This window comes from Perca fluviatilis, chromosome 3 (assembly GCF_010015445.1).
Source record: "Perca fluviatilis chromosome 3, GENO_Pfluv_1.0, whole genome shotgun sequence".
Lineage (NCBI taxonomy): Eukaryota > Metazoa > Chordata > Actinopteri > Perciformes > Percidae > Perca > Perca fluviatilis.
Genome location: NC_053114.1, coordinates 41,023,254 through 41,044,748, shown reverse-complemented (window position 1 = coordinate 41,044,748; position 21,495 = coordinate 41,023,254). Strand labels below are relative to the sequence as shown.

At 40.3% G+C, this 21,495-nt stretch overlaps 1 protein-coding gene across 1 annotated transcript in view; it reads right to left on the bottom strand.

The window, feature by feature from the left end:
* The window catches only part of serinc4 (serine incorporator 4), a 29,761-nt gene extending 15,657 nt beyond the window's left edge, over positions 1-14,104 (bottom strand). Inside the window, exons 1-5 of the mRNA XM_039794129.1 lie at positions 13,985-14,104; positions 8,348-8,515; positions 6,430-6,608; positions 3,815-3,894; positions 3,334-3,427 (exon numbers count right to left, since the gene is read on the bottom strand). Of these exons, the coding sequence (XP_039650063.1) occupies positions 3,334-3,427; positions 3,815-3,894; positions 6,430-6,608; positions 8,348-8,515; positions 13,985-14,104 (641 nt within the window). The remainder of the gene's footprint in view (positions 1-3,333; positions 3,428-3,814; positions 3,895-6,429; positions 6,609-8,347; positions 8,516-13,984) is intronic.
* Between the last annotated feature and the right edge of the window lie 7,391 nt (positions 14,105-21,495).

Genomic DNA, 21,495 nt, shown 5'->3' with positions numbered 1-21,495 from the left:
AAATGTATGTAAAATTGCATGTTTATTATTTTTATGTATATGTCGTGACTGTTGAATTTGGACCCCAGGAAGAGTAGCTGCTACAGCAGCTAATGGGGATCCAAATAAAGAAATAAAGAAGAAATAAAGGGGGCATTATGATTTTAGTGCTGTTTGATATCACAAATACCAGTTCACAAATTTAAACCAATGTTGCCAAAAATCTAGGTCACCAGTGTTCCAGGATTTCTAAATATTTTTCATGAGCATTTTTCTTGTTTTCTCATTAATTACTACACTTAGTTGAATGAAAAAAATCATGCCTAGTGCTTTATTCCTAAATGAGAATTCAGGCAGCCTGATTGCATTTAACGCCAGGGTGTCTTGAATTGTATTCTTGCAATTAAAGCTATTTAATTTAATAAAAACCAATAAAACTATTTTGATGGCATAAGCTTGTGTTTGTTGAAAAGTGGTAATGTTCAAATGGACATTGGTTCTGTCAATGTGCTGCTGGGCACTACTAGGAGTCTTCAAAGTCAGATGTTTTTAATCTAACATCCTTTAATCTTGTTAAAAACTATCACATATTTTTTTCTGCAACAGACCATGCTACAAATTCCAGTGTGCTTTTGCATTGTGGGTCTATAAGTCCAGTTTATGACTTTATTTTTCTCCCTGACAATGACTTCAACCCAGGGGCGATTCTGGGATCAGATCTTTAGGGGGGCTCAGCCCCTAATGAGAATGTGACACGGATACAGTGCCGTGTCACTGCTAAATCAGTAATTTCACTGGATAATAATGAATATATGCATTTATTATTATTATTATTATTATAAAAGAGGATAAATGCAAAATCTTTTATTTTATTTATATTTTGATATGTGAAAAAACTACGAAAGTCCCTTTATGGACTACCAGAATCAAACGAATTAATAATGAGGTGTAAACAATAAATAAATAAAAAATAAAACTTTCCTTGACTGGGTTACAGGTGTATAGCATTGGCGACAGCGACACAGGATATTAAACCTGTTTCTTTAAACCTGTAATTGTCCTCCGTCACTAATGCTGCGTTCCAGGCAGCCCGTAACTCGTGTTTTCACAACCTTCTACCCGTGGAAGCGCCCTGGAACGGCAGTCAAACCCGTAACTTACTACTCGTGAACTCGTACCAGATCGTTGTACCAGTTACAGTTTTTGACGTCACACACACATAAACAACAATGGCGACCCCCGTTGATGCTGTACAGACGCCGTTTATTAACAGTGATAAGTAGAAATCAATAGACATAAATAAACAACGTAAAGTAACCTAGATAGCTAATGTCAACTAGCTAACGTCAACGTTAGGTAGCCGCTAGCTAACGCTAGCTAGAAGGGTTTGTGGTGACTTTGCCTGGAACGCTACCAAGTCGTGAGTCGTGACTTGAAGTCGTAACTTACGGGCTATAAACTGTGTCTGGAACGCAGCATAAGTTCGCAAACTCTAACTTTAAGCACTAAAATTGATTAAAAAAAAAGAATTCGTTTTTTATTATTATAAGTTTTAGTGGGGCTGAGATGAAATTTAAAATCTAAAAAGGGTCTAAAATCGCCACTGCTTCAACGTATAGAAGAAACAAATAAAACCAAAGTTGAGAAGTTTCAGGGGACAAATGTTGCGTGAGTCTACCAGTTGCGTTATGAAGCTCATGGGGTTTAGAAAAATTGGATGTTTAAGAAATCAATGGCATAAGAGCAGGTTGTATTTTGACCTGTAAAGGGCAGACGAGCTTTACCACTGAAAAGGGAATGAGAGGATTAGCTTTGTGTGTGTTTTGCGTTGGAAAAGGTCCGGAATGAATAAATCCTCTTAATTGTTGTATGGCTACAACTCTGTTACAAAATATCACAGCAGAGTTCAGAGGTGGCATGAGGGAGACTGACAGCACAACAGCAACAGCTGGACACAGAAAATCACATCTGGGACAATCAGGTTGTCTGGGGACAAGTCTGGCGGATGAATGAGGACATGACCGAGACGACGTGGAGAGGAGCAGAAGGCTCGATGGTGTTTTAAGCCCCCACTGTGGCACTAACTGCTTGCTCTTGGGGGAATTGTTGGGTCTTTGTAAATTATAGTGTGTGGTCTAGACCTACTCTATATGTAAAGTGTCTTGAGACAACTCTTGTTATGATGTGATACTATAAATACAATTGAATTGAACTAAAAACAAAAGTGTCCCTGACTGAAGTGAATTAATACATATTATATTCTGAAAATAGGAAGAGAAAAATAAATGAAACAGAAACAGAGTTCCAGATGTTGAGACGGAGGGGAGGGGGAGGGGGAGGGGTCACTGTAGTTCTGCTGGACACAAGATGAATCCATCATCACCAGTGTAGAAGAGAGACTCTCTTCTCCAGATGTGAACCAGGCTGGAGTCTGTATGTATATGTAAAGATTATACACTGTAAGAGGTGAGAGACCATATTATTTATGTCCTGTTGAACCATGTATCTAAAGTATGTCAAATCCCCAAAAGCAAGAAAACAGCTCTATTTTGTGACAATGGTTTTTTTTTGTGTGGCAGATGGATATCCAATAACTCACACTGGGGGGGGGGGAAAGAATAAAGTCTGAAAAAATCACTTTGTGGAGGAAATGTATTTTTTCTTCTTCTTGTGACCCCTTTTAGATGCATCTTGGAATCAATGAGCAACATGTTTGCAGCAACGTGATGGAGTCATGGTACATTATAAGGTCAAAAGGTATGTGCACACCCGAAATATTACACCCACATGTGGTTAGACGACGATCTCATTCCAAAATCATGAGCGTGAATCTGCTGCTCTAACAGCCTCCACTCTTCTGGTTTCAGCCTTTCCACCAGATGTTGAGCTCTGCTGCGGGGAGTTGTTCTCATTCAGACACAAGAGCATCAGTCAGTCAAACACTGATGCTGGGTGATAAGGTCTGGCTCATTCCAGTTCACCCTAAAGGTGTTGGATGGGGTTAAGGTCAGGACTCAGTCAAATTCTTCCAAACCAAACTGGGAAAACCATTTCTTTATGGAGATGGCTTTGCGCACGGGGGGGCACGACGTGCTGCACATAGTTCCATTAACTTTAGCCGAGACCAAACGAGCACAAACAGCCCCAGGCCAAAAGTATCTGGAGGTGTGTCCACGTCATTTGGTCATATACAGTTCACATATGGGTATTTCATCAATCGACTGCTTGCTCTCACACATTTCAGAAATGTCCTATGCTACAGTCTATCCTATGTGGTGATTTATGTCCCTATCAAAATAAAAAGATTACATATACATTAATATGATATTTTATTGATATGACCCTCTCACTCACCAGTTCTTGTTCCAGGTGTGCGCAAAAGCTGTGATGAGGGTGAGTTGGATGAGGATAAAGGCAAATCCTCCCATCACACCAACGTAATGCCAAGCTGAGAGACAGGGAGAGAGAAAAAAAAATTGTGATTTATTTCAGGGAAGCGAGAGAGGGAGAGGAAACGGAGAGAAGGATCAAAAGAAAGAAAGAAAAAGAACAAGCTGTGAATCATAAATCAGCTGTGATCTCAGCCGTGTATCAGCTTCAGATTAATTGTTGCCAAACAAAGTGAAATCAAGCCGCAGAGATTTATGGTGCAATAATTCACAGCGGGGAGTCGACCTGAAGAGTGGTGTGTTCAGGAGCGGGTCTCTACTGCCCTCTAGCAGGACTCAGCAAGAGGTGCACTAAAACGCCATCATCATCATCATCATCATCATCATCACATTAATTCTCAGTTTGGGTTTATTTTTCAGGAAACGGCGTCAGCTCAGAGTCTCACCATGCAGGAAGGACTCCGTTGGGATGAAGAAGGCAGCGGTGCACATCGCCAGCAGAGTGATGAACTTCAGGAACCAGAAGCTGCAGGTGGACACACAGAGACACAACACACAAATAAAGTAGTTACGTTTAATTGATGGTAAAAAAAAATAAAAATAATTCTTACCTACTTTAAAATAGTTGCTTGCAAGCTTTTTGGATTGCAAAATGACCTCTGATTTTTGTTCATATTAAATTGCTTTTATAAAAGCTAAGAGTTTTTTTATTTTTATTTCTAAACCTACAGAAAATTAGCATATAACACTATACAACCTGGTACAACCTGCAAAGTAAAAACTGAAACTAAGAGGTTGCCTCCTGCAGCAAATAAATAGTACCAGAAGCGTCCATCATCATCATCACTAAACAACTAAATCTCCACTAACAAACAACCAAATCTCTTATGCATATTTCATATCAGTAATGTCTGAAAACATTGAACTAAATGTTGCATTTTAATTTACTTTAGTCATTTCATACAATATGTATCCTATATTTCTTTTAAATAGTAACTGAGAATTACATTATGTATGACTCTTTAGTGGTATTACGTGAATACATTTCTATGATCAAAGAATTACAGATTGAGTCTGTCTCTGATTAAATCCCTGCATATCCATGTCACTCTCCCTGGTTTTTCAGAGGACATACATGTTTCAGTGGGGCACTGGGTCACTCCCTGGCCCCCTTACAGAACACTCAGAGCTGTAACCTTTGCCAGGCCCTGAAACCTTTCACCTTGGCACCAGTAAGACTCAGAGGACCAGCCATCTAATCTGTTAAATCCTAATCTGGAATACGTCACCGCTCTAATTCCAACTGCTATGGAAAGTGTGAGAACAAAGAGCTTTAAATAGACCAGCGGGCGGGTCAGGTGACCAAAGGGAGAAAACACTTAGTCCTTAAAGACTGCAATGAAGTATAGTATAGTAGAGAAGTGTTTAAATCTGATTATTGTTGTAGCCAATTTAGACATGTATTATGTATTATGTGTATAGTTTGTGTGTGTGTGTGTGTGTGTGTGTGTGTGTGTGTGTGTGTGTGTGTGTGTGTGTGTGTGTGTGTGTGTGTGTGTGTGTGTGTGTGTGTGTGTGTGTGTGTGTGTGTGTGAGTGAATGGTTTGTTCGCTACGTCACCTGCGCATCTGTGTGTTTGTGTGCTAATCAGAGGTTAGAAAGGTAATCACAGGTGAGAAGGTGTGTGTGGGGGGGATTAGGATCTGGGAAGCCACACAGTTTTTCAACCTCAGCTGTGTGCAAGTGATGTTTTTAGATCTCGTCTGTTCGTTTTTTTTTAAATTCCCTCCAGCGGCATTTTGTTGTGGTCAGATTGCAACTACATGTATATTTCAAGAGAGATTTCTAGATGGGATCAGGTCCAGTCTTAAAGCTGGGGTACTACCTCTTGGCTCTGTTTCCAGCTTTTAGAAAATCCATGTCGGGAGACTTCAACTTTGGCCAATCACAGGTCATTTCAGACAGAGGGCGTTCCTATTGGCTGTGCTACAAATGCAGACGCGTGTGCACGTGTGATTCAATGGCAGAAAATCCTGCTATTCCAGCATTGTCAGCAAACCCTACTCTACTCTGCAAAGCAACGCAAAACAAGGGAGACAGACTTCTCAAAAGAGACTAAAAGAGAGTCTGACAATAAACACAATTAACCTGCGTCAGAATCGGCCAAGCGTTTCAGAGGTGGAGAGAAAATGTTGCTAATAGTTTAGCCTTTTGCTAACCGTAGCCAAAGGCTCGCGGCTGCGGCTAAAGCTCACGGCAACGGTTAGCAGGAGGCTAAACTATTAGCAACATTTTCTCTTCATCTCTGAAGCACTTTAATGATATTGACAGGTTGTATTCATAAACATGAACGTGAATTACAGCATGTCTACTCAAAGGGCTTTGCAGGCCCACAGGTTTGCAAAGAAAACCGAACGGTAAATATAGAATTGCCGCTTGGCGTCGGTATCACAATGACGATAGGGATGGAGGACAGAGAAGGGAGAGCTGCAGGACAAAGGCTGGATTTTACAATTCTGGCATTTATTTTGCCTTTTACAATAACCTGCCTATCCGCAGTATTCTGATTGAGAGAAAAGACATGAAGTTCTTTGTAACATAATTCAGAGAAAATTCCCAAGCTTTACTTAGGATTTTTAGGGATTTAGTGAATGTGTGAAAAGTTTTATTCTGGATTTTGTGGTAGATTTGGGAATTTGAAGTATCCAAAGAAACTGGAAGAAGGTGACATATTCAGTCCTTTATATCTTTCTTTCTGATTTCCTGTTTGTCGGCAGGATCAATAAAAAAAACTTACTTTGGCAAAACATTTTGACACTATATGATGTTTTGTTTTTTTGAGTCATGACCTTTTTGCTGCATTCATGTGCAATTACAAAAGTCCGTCAACTAACAGTGTTGTAATCATGATTTTCTAATAATAACACGTCTAGTGTTTGCCTTAATAATGTATAATCATCCACTCCATTTTAATGATTACCAAAATCTGAAGGCCATGAGTCAAAAAATACACTTTCTTCAGGAGGAACGTGTTTGATGAGGTGAACTCTGCAGCACTGACCCGTTGTGTACGAGCGCTCTGAAGTCCTGACTGGACTTCACGTCAATGAGGAAGATCGCCATCATCAGGTAGAAACAGGAAGTGCCAAAGCAGACTCTGTATACCGCTGAGTAGCCCACCAGCATCTCACAGTGGCCCCCGCCATGCGCCTGGTCACACACCATGTTAAAGAAAGGCACCTGAAACACACAAACACACACACACACACACACACACACATATTTTATCCATGTATCCATGTCTGTTTGTCTGGATTGAATATTTCAGAAGATGCTGGGGTGTTTTGGTAAGATTTTATGATGATAAAATGATTTAATCTCTAAAATGCCTAGATGAGTATATCAATATTCACATTAAGAGCAAATGGCACTGAACTTGACTAAACTATTCTCCAAACCCCCACCCAAAGGACAAGGACATTCGTTCTTTTGTCCATGTTAACAGTTTCAAACTGCAGTTAAGGTATTTAAATATTTAATAAATATTTACTTGTGCCCTCTGGCAGTAGGCAATTTGAAGTGTGATGAGGAGGGATGCCATCCCCCCATCCCTCTTGTTAGCAAAATGACCAAAATGCATCCCCCTTGTTAACCTGCCATCTTCAGAGAGAGTTTTTAGCTGAATATGTGAGTCTAGTCCGCCTGACTCATTGATCCTCTATCTGACTGAGGTTTGTGCGAGTTAGAATCCATGGCCCCGACCATGGCTCTGAAATATTTTGATAGATCCATGGCGCTGTCTGTGGTGCTGAAGTCTCACCCTTCTGTCTCGTATCTATAATGTTCTCTAAACCAGGGGTCAGCAACCTTAGGCCCATAACTTGACCGATGGCAAACTAGCAGTAAGTGTGCAAGAGAGTTTTTTGGAAATGTTGAAGTTTTTCACAGCCATTGGCAGGAGCACAGCCTGTTATTTACGCTAGTTTGGTTGATTTTTTCCCCCACATTCACATTCCGTGATGACCCGCCCTAATTGGCTAGTACTCGTTGCCTTCTTCACAGAATGCGATGTGAAGGGAGAAAATAGCACAGCCTGAGCGGGCTCAGTAAATAATGGCAGGCTTAATGCTGCATTTTAAAAGGGCACTTAATATCAAAAAGGTTGCCAACCCCTGCTCTAAACTACAGAACAGTGGCAGAGGCAGTTCGCTAGTTGCGGGTGAACAAAATGAGCCCCCCCCTGTCCCCCTTGTTAAAAATGAACAAATCTCCTACTTACCTCTGGCCTTTCATGTATGTCAACAAAAACAAGGCATACACTTTGAGAGGCATTCATGGTTCACTTGATATTTGGATATGTTTTTACGTTTTTAAAATGTGTGTTCATTAATATCATGCCGCAATTATTTTTCACTCCATGTTGCTGTGAAAGGCATGTTTCCCTTAATTGGATGGCTGATAGGAATAGATTTAAACAGGAAACATGGAGTAGAGAATTGTTGCAGTTGTATGGTGTGCATCTTGTGTGTAACCACAATTGCACTCAATGTAAAACAATATCAGGTATTAAATAAATGTCACATATTTACTTTTGCTGCCCCCCATGCTCTTTGCTCTCTTAAAGTCACATTACAGTAATTCTCAATGTGATTTATTTTATTTTACTCATTGAAATGGCTGATTTGCATTTTCTCTGTTAGCTATTAAATGTGTCCCTGCTGTCTGTCGTCCTCTTCCTTCTGTTTTCTGGTGTACTTGTCGAGCTGCAGCCAATCACAAACCATCTTGGGGTATGCAAGGACTGCAGAGCTAAACTTTAGGGCCTCTGATCCCTTATTTGTGTCAGTACTTTTGTACAGAATAATTACAGTATTGAGTGCTCTTTGTGTGTTGCCAGCGTTCCAGGAGATCATTAGTTATGGTTATATTTCAGTTGATTTCTTTGATTTGTGTCATGCAGGATAAGATCCAGTACTCACATTTTCCCTGACGAGCTCGGAGACGGTGCGGGACAGCATGAGGCAGGAGACGGCGCAGCTCATGATGTGGAAGAGGGTGTACATGACCCGCGTGCTGGTGGAGGATTTGACCGGAGGACAGAAGGCACAGCAGAGCGAGCAGGGAGCCGGTCCACAGCAACAGCATATCTGAGGAGAGGATGGAGGCAGCTCAGCATCTCAAATACAACACACACAGACACACAGTCTAATAACCTGACAGGAAACATCCTCAACTAAAGAAGATGGGCGAAGAGTGGAGGTTGGGGTTATAAAAAACCACATGCAATTATATGTCCATGAGGCCAAGATTAGAAAAGTAATCTTTTAATTTTACTGATAAATGCCTCGTGTGTCAGGAAAAGGACACATGTTGAAATGGTGAAAACTGCGTTAGTCTGAATCTTTCTGGTTGGAAGTGCATGCCATGATGACAGAGATTTTAGATGTGGATATGCGTGTACATGGGATGTATATATATGTTTGTATGCAGACGTATTTGAGCATACAGTACAATATGTTCACATTGCCTCTATATTCACATCTGTATAACTCTGAACTTTGTGACAAAAGTTCATGTCTCTCTTGTTTCTTCGGTATTTCCTGTCTATCTGCATTGTTGACCATTAAAAAAAGCAAAATGCCTACAAAATATTTAACATATTTAATATAACACATTTCAACCACTCATCTCCACTATAGAGCCTGAAGAGACTAATGGCGCTTTTCTATTACATGGTACCTGCTCGACTCGCCTCGACTCTACTCGTCTTTTTTGGTTTTCCGTTCCAAAAAAATTCCCTGGTACCTGCTAACAGGTACTTTTTTTAGTACCACATCAGTTGAGGTTCCAAGCGAGCTGAGGCGATACCAAAAGGTGACGTGAAAGCGACAGAGGGGGGTGTCCTGAACAAACCTGCCATTTTTAAATAGTTTAGCCAGCTGTGTTTTTTTTTTGCTGCCTCCAGCTTCTTTTGAAACATGTGTCTTCTGGCTGTGGCAACAACAACACACCTTCGACGTTGTGTGTGTGTGTGTGTCGCTTTAGCTCACGGCAGTTTACTGCGGCGGCGCCGCTATGATGACCAGCCACACTGAGGCGGTACTAAAATCTGCAGTGGAAAACGGACGCACAGTGCGTCGAGTCGAGTGGAGGCGAGTAGAGTCGAGGCGAGTCGAGCAGGTACCACGTAATGGAAAAAACGCCATAACTTATATTTTAGATTTCAGACTGCAGTATCCATGGCAGTACTTAAACAGCGTATGAACGGTTTGTGATTGATGTGTGGATGCATTGAGTCAAGGACTTTAAACTCAAGCTGTCTGAGGACTTGGAGGTCACTGTGCCAGACAGACAACTTACACTAACAGTGTTTGGCAGCAGGGCCATCGGTATCAGATTAATCTAATGAGTCCAACTAACATCATCTGGCTGGTTCTGACTGATAAATTAGGGCTGTGGACGACAAGACTTAAGCCTGTCACCGCTGATCCTGAACTCATTCTAAGGTGGCAAAACGTGCACGCACATCTGTCTCATGCTTCAGCAAAGTCTGTTTTAGGACACATCCATCGGTTCGTAACGTAATAAATACTTGGAATACATAAAAATAATAGTGCGTTATATTTTTCGTAGCTACTGTATATGTATGAATGGTTCGTGCGAACAGCCTGAAATTTTGACGTGATGATGGCGCTAGATGGAACTTCAGAGGATCACCAAAGTTATAACAAGTCACCCTGGGGGAATGTGAAGGTCGGAGCCAAATGTCTGTTGAAATATGTCAGGGAGGACTGAAGTTGTGGACAGACATTTCCATCCATATATCCACACACACCACTAGAATCGCTAACAAGTATTTTGTGTGTATCAGAGCCGTACATATCGTCTTCCTCTGTGCCATAAAAACCTATCAATGAGCCACACTGTTGAACTGGATGACATGTTCCTTCATTACCATCAACAACACTACCATCAACACTATTTTGACTCAATCCTATACATGCCGTCCTGCAGGGATGTGCACAGGTATGGGATATTGTTGCCCGGGCCGTCTGCCCTGATTGGCTCAGCTGCCCCTCTGAAGAAGAAGCGTAAATAAACTTTTCTTTCTTTCTTTGTTTCTTTGTTTCTCTGTTGTGGCTGCACCAATACAATATGCCCATCATTAGTAAAGTTAAATCAAATTAATTGCCATATCATTCAATCTTGTGTCATTTATTTTGCCCTTAGCGATGCCCTCTGCCCCCAGTCACGTGACTCTGTTAATATTCACACACACGGAGCACGAGAGGGAAAGAGTTTTTGAAGTTAAGGAGATAATTACAAATGCCCTGCGAATAGTATCAAGAAAATCCACTTGAGCTTCGAATAATGTGTAGCTTCAGCTTGTAACGTTTGCATCACGTCGCGCAGCATTGCCTTATATTAGCGCATCATGCTACGTTGTCACCGAAAGCTAATGACAGCCTATGTAGCAGCAGCAGGCTAGCATACTGTAGCTACGTTTCGTCCGTAGGAAAGAGAGAGGCTCAGGGATGGGATGGTTTGGGCTCTGTGTTCATGCTAGATTATACATTGTTTACAGTCAATATGTTACGTGAATTTCCAACCAACAATGAGATGTAACGTTAGTGAAAGCTGATAGAAGTCGCCTTTACTTATTTTGTTGTGAGATAGCAAATGAGAATTAATGTCCCAATTGGTTAATGTAATAAAAAAAATGTTTTTTGAATAAATGTATTGCTTAATGTTAGTTTTGTGTGCTAACTATGCCTTCACAACAAAGACCACCGAAAAAGAGAGAGAAAAGCTTAAATAAGCAGCTAGAACAACTGCAGCTTTGCAGAGCTGGATTAAAACTGCCAGCAGGCCGGCTGCAGGTGAAGCATTTGATAATGTCAAGCAACCATCCTACATTATTTATTTAATCTGAAGTAGTAGGCCTATTTTATCAGAAGCATTTTCTTTAAAGTGACTATATGTAACTTTCAGTTGGTGTTGATTTCAGCGGCCCCTTTGGACAAAAGCGGTAGTGTTTTTACCACGAATGATGAATGTTTTGCTCAGACAGATAATAATTAATTTACAATAAGAGAGTACGTTACAGATGCATTGTTGCATTTCAAGTGGTGCATACAGTAATTTAGTCTACTTTGGTTGTATGCTAAGCTAAACCGGGTAACGTTACCACTGTCACTGTGTCACAAGCCAAACCAATAAGACATTGTTCCTGCTGCTAAAAATACTCACTAGAGCACCAAATGTGGATTCATCCGCTGCTGAAAATAGTCCCCTACACATGCACTAGTTCCTTCTGTTTGTTTGATTAAAAATCTACAGTGACCAGCTGTTTTAAATGACTAAACCTGAAGACTGTGTACCACAGACATAGGGAAGTCAGAAAGTACTGAGAGACAGACTAACACATTGTTACCTCTGCCAAGGCGGTTATGTTTTTGTTAGGGATTGTTAATTTGTATTGATATTAATACCATTTTCAAGACTGCTTAATGATAAGAGTGTTTATCGATACCATTATTGATACTTTCTATTATTTGGTGGAAAGACGAGGCAACATTTTGTTTAATCTTAACAGAATTGCTCTTATTGCAAAAACTGTTTGATTTCTTCTGTCTCTGTTTTTGTTTTAAAGAGCTGATTAAGCGGCCCACAGAGCGGTGCTCTCGGTGGCCAGTCCGACTATGTTTTGACTATCTATTTTTAGACATAACGTTATATGATCTACTAGTCTTGATAGCACTATCGATAAGCTTGGACCTTATTCATTTTCAGGTTTTGAGAAATCTGGAACCGGGTCCTTAACAGAACCGGGTCTCAAGAGCCATCCCTAGTTTCTGGATGGGTTTGTCCATTTGTTTTTTGGTTTGTGTCTATCAGCAGGATTGAAGGAAAAACTAGTGACCTGATTTTCATGAAACTCATGGAAGGGTGTAGCAGTGGGCAAGGAATGAATTTTGGAGCTGATCCGTATCATCAGGCGGATACACCAATTACTTTTAACCTTCGTTAACAGCATCCATGTGATGTCAGAATAATCAGAAATATAGGTTCCCAACTAGAAAAATTCACACAGCATTAACAGTGTTAGACAGGGCATGTTTGTATTTCGCCACGCAACGTTTTTTCCCACTACTCATTAGTTGACCATCATCAGAGTCACTTTAGTCTATATCCTCGACGTTCCCCTTCCGTGGTTGCGCCGAATGCAGCGACATCGTGGCTCAGTCCGGCGCTTAGCACCGCCCAAGGCGATTGTGATTGGTTTAAAGAAATGCCAATAAACCACAGCACGTTTTTCACCCATCCTGGAAGCAAAATTACGAATCCCACTATGGCCACGCCAAGAACCGTAATATGGGATTCGTAATATCGCATCCCAGAATGCAGTGTGGACTCGCCAGACCTTCCTCCGCAGCGCTGTGGAGGAAGGGCTGGCAATGCGAAATTAGAGTCACTTAAACAACTCTCCAATCAGGAGCTCCAAATACAAAAATCTACATTTTTGAGCACCGGTGAACTTACTATGACTGAAAGTAAGAGGTGAAATACTACAATACAACAATACATTTTTTGTTGGGTTATATTTTCTTGCTCAGAGATTAATACACATTAGTAGCTTTGGGGAAAAAAAATTTGTAGACGCTCAATGTATCCAGACTGACTATCCCTCAGTTATCATCAATACGTGAATAATGCAATACTGTTATATTCTCTTTGAAGGCAGCATGGCCAAATAAAGACTTTGAAAGATAAAAAAAAAAACGTAATAACATCAAAACCTGACAATATCATTCAATTCAGTAGAATGACACAAAAACCAACTGCTACGGTGACAACCTTAAAATAAAGTATTTATTGCTGAATGAGAAAACAACAAAAATCAGCACAACTGCAGACAAAATCACAGTGACAGAAATCAACCTTTGCCAATGATAAATTATAACGAGGTACTTTGAGTACGGCCCTTTTATGCTATACTTAATACTTCTACTCCACTACATTTTAGAGGGAAATCCTGTACTGTTCACTCCACTACAGTTATTTCACAGCTATAGTTACTTTGCAGTTTCAGATTATTAATACAAAATCTATAATCAGCTTATAAAATGTGATGCATTGTTATAGATTTAACTTTAAAACATTATTTTAAATAGTTTAACAAAAATCTCCACCTCAAGCTATAATATATATATTATAATAATAATATATATAATCATCCAATAATATGTAGGAAAATAATGGTGAAGGAGGCCATTCTGCATAACAAGTACTTTAACTGTTGATGCTTTAGGTATATTTTTCTGAAAATACTTCTTTACTTTTATTTTGAAAGCAAGACATGCAATTGTAATGGAGTATTTTTGCACTGTGACATTTATTTAAATACAATATTTGAATACACCAAATAAATATCTTGATTAGAAAAATATAATATAATAATATTTCTGTAGCATTTTCATTGATAAATTCCCTTTACCAGTATTATATAAAAAAAATAAAAATAAAAAAACGCTTTAGTCTAACAATCTAAAGTACTAAACTTCAAACTCCAACTGCAGTGACTGCCACCTGTGCTGCTGCCCAGCGGCTCTCACCTGATAGGCCACCATGTTGAGGAAGTAGTTGTAGGCGCCGCTGCGGTTCATCCCCTGAGAGGCCGACATTGTGCCTCTAAACTGCTTTTCATCGGTCACGACGACTCTACATTTGGCCATGAACTTCCAGCACAAACAAGATATTTTTTTTTCTCAGCTTGCATGCAAAGATGGCATCCTCACATCCTCCAAGAGGCCAGAACACAACTTCTGACAGGCCTGACGATGACAAGAAAAAGTAGTCCAGCAGGTTGTCTCCTACATGCTCGATATTCTGGATTAGCAGTAAATCTAGTCCGGCTGGGCTTCCTGTAGCCGAGAGCCTCAGCATGAGCACCGGGTCCGCCTGCTCTCAGTCCAGCCTCGCAGGGGAAGAAGTTGTTTTTTTGCCCATGTCCTGCGTACTTTCACTCTGCGGCTGTGTTGGGTGCTGCCAGAAAAAAGGGAGAGGTGGTGGCGAATGCCCGATGCCCTCCCCCCATCCTCCCTCGTCCTACCCGGTCAGATTAGGCAAAGAGTTTGTGAGGGGAGGGGAGGGATTGGGGAGGAGGAGGAGGACAGGGACCATGTGTCAGTCCATCTGTCCCTCCCTTCCCTCCTTCCCTTCCCTTCCCTTCCCTTCCCTTCCCTTCCCCCAGCGCTGCACAAACCCCACTGTACAATGGGATTGGACAATACTGGTCATTAATCCAGACTAACCAAATTAAACACTTAACCCTGTGTGATTTCTAGATGCCGATGCCTGACACCTCACAGCCCCGTAACTACAGCGCCCCCTTCCCTCTCTCCCCCCAGATCTGGTCCAAGTCTGTGTGTGTCACTCACAGAAAGAGGCCACTTCCATGTAATGTAATGTAATGTAATCTTATTTAAACAGGGACAATGCACAATTAACCGTGTATAAGAACAGGGAGAGATGCATTGCACCGGGGTTGTGGCACAATTGCTACTTTCCGTCCGTAGTCCCAGAGCAGGTAGGTAAAACAATAAATATTCAACTCCATAATCCTATCAAGTTATCATGACTGCATCATGACCCAGAAACAGTGTGGGATGGACAGGACACAGGGTGCATTAGTACATGTGCTCACAGCTTAATATTAGACAGGCCGATGGATTTTTTTGGGGACTCTAATGGAAGGCTGAAAAGACACCAGGCAGAATATATACTGAATTGCATCTAATATCTTAGCTTTCAAATGATTTTTGAAGCACTTTTCTCTTGATAAGGCCACTATTATCATGCAAGGTCTGCTAATAATATTCACTTTATTCCATTAGATCTAGAGATCTGCTTTGAAAGCTACTTGAAACTACTTGAAACCATATGGAAGTTCTAATTTAATAACATTTGTTTTTTTTAACGCAGCCTTGCTTTTGTTCTGGGTTTTTTTTATATAAAAAAATACTCCATTACAAGTGAAAGTCCAGAATTTCACTTAAAAGCACAGAAATATTAGCAACGTAAGTCAGAGCTACTGTCAGTGGATCATTATTAATGATGTATGAATATGTATTGTTGTAACTGGTCAATGTGGAGCTAATTTTAACTACTTCATATACTTTTGGAGGTTTAATCTGTAAACTGATCACATGTAGAGTAAGTAGAGCTCTTTAATACATGTAGTGAAGTGAAAAGGATAATATTTCTCTCTGAAATGTAGTGAAGTGGAAGTATAATATAGCATACAATGGAAATACTCAAGGAAATTACCTCAAATCGTACTTAAAAAACACACAAAGCCTTCATAGAATTTTGAAGTCTGATTTAGAACATCCCGACATATTTTCTGCACAGTTTCTGTTAAAGAAAAAAAAGGTTTTGAACATTTACTGTGCAAATAAAAATGAATGAGCACATTTTGAAACTTTAACAAACTAAAAGAGGACTATTTTAAAAGCTCAGATGTCAGATATTTCAATTCTAATATTAAATAAACAGGCCATGGCCTAAGCGTTTAAGGTTAAATTATTTCACAAAAACACATTCTGTAATTTCTGGGGGTTTTATCTTCATTGTGGTGGTAATAAAGATTCTTCAGCTTTTTCAAATTTTGGTGACATCTTCGTTGATAATCAGTAGTTGTCGGGCTTAGGCGTTTTGCAGTTATTGTCAGCACCATTTACACATTCTGTAATAATAAACACTCAATGCAGTATTGTAAATTTGAAATTTCCTTGACATTTGAATTAAAAAAAAAAAAATTCTGTAAAGAAGTCAAGTCAACTTTATTGTCAATTCTGCAATATGTGCCAGACATACAGAGCAATTGAAAATACGTTTCTCTCCGACCCACGGTGCAATAAGGACACGTGCAACAAGTATAATATAAAAGATAAGTAATATGTACAAATAAGAAGGTGTAAAAGCTTTTTGGAGCTGGATATACAGTATGTTAAAGACGGACTGTGAGTCAGAAGAGGTTGTTTTCTGATTGGCCCGGCAGCAGCAGTGGAATGACATGATGTGTCTGGTTAAAAGCCACTGATTGCATGATGAGAGAGCCAGATTAGATTTGTGTTAGTGAGTGCGCAGGCGGGGCGGTGCGCCAGGATAATCCTTTCGTTGTTCAGCCCTCCTCTCAGTCTGGATAACCTTCACTGCCACTGACAGGACATGTATAGTAGTATGGGCAGAGACGGTTTAGAACCGAGACGCCAGTGGTGTAGTCTACGTGATACGCAGGTATACGTAGTATACCCACTAAGAAAGCTCCAGGATTTCCATATCCCCACTTAAAAATGCCCAATGACACGCAACAACATACTTTCTATTATATTTCTGATATATTTTGAATCGTCATCTGCGTTTTTCTTCTTCTCATAGGCTAAAAAAAAGGTATTTCCACTGTAAATTGGTGCATAAAAGTGTATCCGAATACAGGAAATGAAGACGTTGATGCTCAAAACTTCCCTGGGGGAGGACAACCTGACCCCCCACCTTGATATGGCACCCCTCCCCCCAAATGCAGATTCTGGACAATATACAGTACAGTATACCAACTACAATACATTAGACTACACCACTGCGAGACGCCCCAACTCAGAGTAGTTTCCTGTATTTGTCTCATGTAGGTTTCTCCACGTGGGCTACACCACGGCCACGCCTCTTTACGAGACTAGCGGCAGATCCTAAGTGCATTGATTCCAACAGGAGAAGTGAACGTGAACACAGATTAGGAGCGATTCTTTCGCCCCATAGTCACCAAAGTATATAGTGGACCCATTTTTCACAAACCACATATCTCCAGAACATTCTGACACTAAAATGGCATTTTCCCGACGGACACATCAGGAGAAAACTTTGTTTGAGACCTGTTTCTGTCTCGGGACCACACTCTTGCGAGATCTGGCAACACAGAGAAGCTAACGTCAGCTAACGTTTGTGAACGCCCTTACAAAACTAATCTCTGTTATGCTAAATATGTCTTTTAACTGTGTAAATATCTAACGTTAGCAAAAGAACATATTAATACATTATTTAAATATAACTTTTCATCCATCCACACGACGTTCACTACATGTTCACACGAGGCCACACCCCTTTAGGAGACAGGAAGTGTGTACCATGTTATACCGTTGAAGCTGCTTGAAATGCGCTATCTTTATGGGGCGTTTTTTTTGTCCACCGAAGTCGTTTTACGAGTCGTTTTCTGGAGTTACGACCCGGAAGTTGCAAAAAGAACGCCCCCGAGGTCGTATTTATGACTCGTCAAGTCGTCTGAACTCAGAGGACCCCGAGCTCACTTTCAAAGATGGCTACGTCGTGCATCACACGTAGTAAACATTGTGGTTATCTACAATTTTAAGCACTTTTGTCTTTGTTGTAACCAAATGAAGAAGTGGTACACATAGCGCTGTATACTGCTACCTATAGGCATGTCACTACAGTCTTATTAGGAGTTAAACATAGCGCTGTATACTGCTACCTATAGGCATGTCTCTACAGTCTTATTAGGAGTTAAACATAGCGCTGTATACTGCTACCTATAGGCATGTCTCTACAGTCTTATTAGGAGTTAAACATGGCGCTGTATACGCTACCTATAGGCATGTCTCTACAGTCTTATTAGTAGTTAAACATAGCTGGCATACTGCTACCTATAGGCATGTCTCTACAGTCTTATTAGTAGTTAAACATAGCGCTGTATACTGCTACCTATAGGCATGTCTCTACAGTCTTATTAGTAGTTAAACATAGCGCTGTATACTGCTACCTATAGGCATGTCTCTACAGTCTTATTAGTAGTTAAACATGCGCGTGTATACGCTACCTATAGGCATGTCTCTACAGTCTTATTAGGAGTTAAACATGGCGCTGTATACCGCTACCTATAGGCATGTCTCTACAGTCTTATTAGTAGTTAAACATAGCGCTGTATACTGCTACCTATAGGCATGTCTCTACAGTCTTATTAGGAGTTAAACATGGCGTGTATACTGCTACCTATAGGCATGTCACTACAGTCTTATTAGGAGTTAAATATAGCTGTATACTGCTACCTATAGGCATGTCTCTACAGTCTTATTAGGAGTTAAACATAGCGCTCTGTATACTGCTACCTATAGGCATGTCTCTACAGTCTTATTAGGAGTTAAACAAACGCTGTATACTAGCTACCTATAGGCATGTCTCTACAGTCTTATTAGGAGTTAAACATAGCTGTATACTGCTACCTATAGGCATGTCACTACAGTCTTATTAGGAGTTAAACATAGCGCTGTATACTGCTACCTATAGGCATGTCTCTACAGTCTTATTAGGAGTTAAATATAGCGCTGTATACTGCTACCTATAGGCATGTCTCTACAGTCTTATTAGTAGTTAAACATGGCTGTATACTGCTACCTATAGGCATGTCTCTACAGTCTTATTAGGAGTTAAACATAGCGCTGTATACTGCTACCTATAGGCATGTCACTACAGTCTTATTAGGAGTTAAATATAGCGCTGTATACTGCTACCTATAGGCATGTCTCTACAGTCTTATTAGGAGTTAAATACCGCCTGATTAGTTATTTTGTAGCTTGTGCAGCTGAAATTGGCTAGAGACGCTCCGTTGCTATATGACAACAACGGCTTTAAGCCGAGTCTTGAGCAGAAAGCAGAGCAGGAGCCTAACGTTAACGTTAATCAAAACGTAATTTTCATGTATCAAACTGTGAAATATATGTGTGTAATATGTCAATACCTGGGTGAATAGAATCCTAAATCTTACAAAAAATGTTACAAAAATCCATCTTTTCTCCAACTCGTAGTATTGTGTGACAAAAAGAACGCAACAACACGCGGTTATTTGTTTTTCGACACGGATGTGACGTCACGCTCGAGCTACTAGTCGCGATTACAAGACAAAAAGAACGCACCATTAGTATAGAGGATCTTTGGTATCTGTTACTCTTCCGGGAGAAAAACGTGCTCTGGTTTATTGGCATTTCTTTAAACCAATCACAATCGTCATGGGTGGTGCTAAGCTCCGAGCGGAGCCACGGTGCCTCTGCAAAATGGCCTCGGGAAGGAACTTGTTTTGGTGGAACATGTGTACGTTCAAAAATTGTTTTAGTCGTGCAACAGAAAACTCAGATTGGACAGATAGTCTAGCTAGCTGTCTGGATTTACCCTGCAGAGATCTGAGGAGCAGTTAACCATAGTCCTCATGAATCTACCAGAGGTTAGAACGCCAACAGAAAGAAAGAGGAAGGTAACGGACATACGAAAAGAGTGACAGAACGAGAGCAATCCCCGAAGTGGAACGTTGTGGATATTTACTGCTTTTAAAGCAAATTGTGATCAATCTCGTCAATACTTGAACACAATGTTATATAATATCGAGAACAGAGAAGAGGAAAGTAAAGACAGCTCTAATAAGCGATAGTGCAAAGAAAACAAGTGACGACGACATGTCACATTTGGCCGCTGTCTGTCTGTCTGTCTGTCTGCCTGCCTGCCTGTCTGTCTGCAGCGTAACTGCTTCAGTAGGATGAGTTGTTCTCAGGACGAAACATCTTTATATTTTGGAAAATAGCAGCCTGTGCCAAAATCTTGCACTTAATTCTTCAGAAGAGCCACAGTCTTTCTAAGGAACTTTCTAGGAACTGCGTAACAAACAAGAGGTAAATAAGAGGTTGGCTTGGTTTAGACTCGGCTAAGAGGATTGGCTTTACAAACCCGGTGAATGAAGACTCTTTGAGCAAATCAACAGTTGTAGGATTATTAGTCTGTGGAGCTCACCGTGGCAGAGTAGCTGCAGAGTAAAGCCACGTGCACAGCAAGAGGCACAACAAATATCACCCACAGCTAGAAACACGCTGTCACATATTATTTCATTTTCATTTAACCAAACTTTCTTTCACCTGTGCTGTTCTGTTCTGTCGAGGGAAGACTGCAGCCACTTCATTTTAACCTAAAAAGGGGCATGCTGGCTGCGTGGCGTGAGCGTGTCAGCTGCGTGGCGTGTTCGTTGTTATTTCGGCTCCCATGTTAACAGGTCAGAGCCATTGCACACTGCCTGTGTGACCGCCATTGGTGACCGCGTCGAAAACGCGTGCATGCTAGAAATAGAACCGACGCCTATTTTTCACGCGACGCGCAAGCATGTTGGAAGTATAAATAAAGTTGGATTGGATTGGAAGCGTTTCCAGACAAAATAGAATACGAAAAGATGTTTATGTTTCATTTTGACACAAATACATATTAATAAATGACATGTTGATGTTTGAAAGTCTCTAGGTTTTGTCATAAATGCAGATATAAATGTAATTAAAAAATAATAATAATAATAATAATAATTATCGATTTTCAAATATTGCACCTGTCAATACAAAATCTGTAACCTATTTTGCCGTCAATACTGCAGACGTTGTCTTTGCTGTTATCAAATCAGTATATATTTATGTTTAACATTTCATTTTATCAATGGGAAACATACATGTGTAGCCTACAGACAAGGATAGCAGCAGCGTCAGACACATTTCTGGTGTGCAAAGAAATAGAAAACGCCACGCAGCCGCCACGCAACTGCCACTGCCACGCAGGCAGTTTGCAGGCGGCCTAAAAGTGTTCTGTTCATGTAAAGCAAAGTAGGCCTAACTATACAAATGTAAAGCCAGGCTGCCGCATATGAAGAAGCATCAAATGTATTTTCACCGTCACACTTTCATGAGTCATGCACTTAAAAATACATCAAATGTTTAACCTGTTTTTCTGTTTTTATCGGATTCCCCAGGTTCAAATGGTGTTTCAAGCCTGTTTCTATTTTCGTCTTGTTTTATTCCCACAACATCTGCACATATATTTCTTAATGCTTGTAAACTTATGTATGTCTTTGTGAAGCACGTTGGTGCAAAACTTGTTTTTTTTTAAATATATGAAATATATATATATGATTCAATAAACTTGAAACCTGAAAAATGTCTTAAACACTAAAACAGTTTGCCACTCTGAAAATAACTGCACGCATGAATAAGATGCTGTGTGTTTTTATATATATATATATATAAACATACTGATA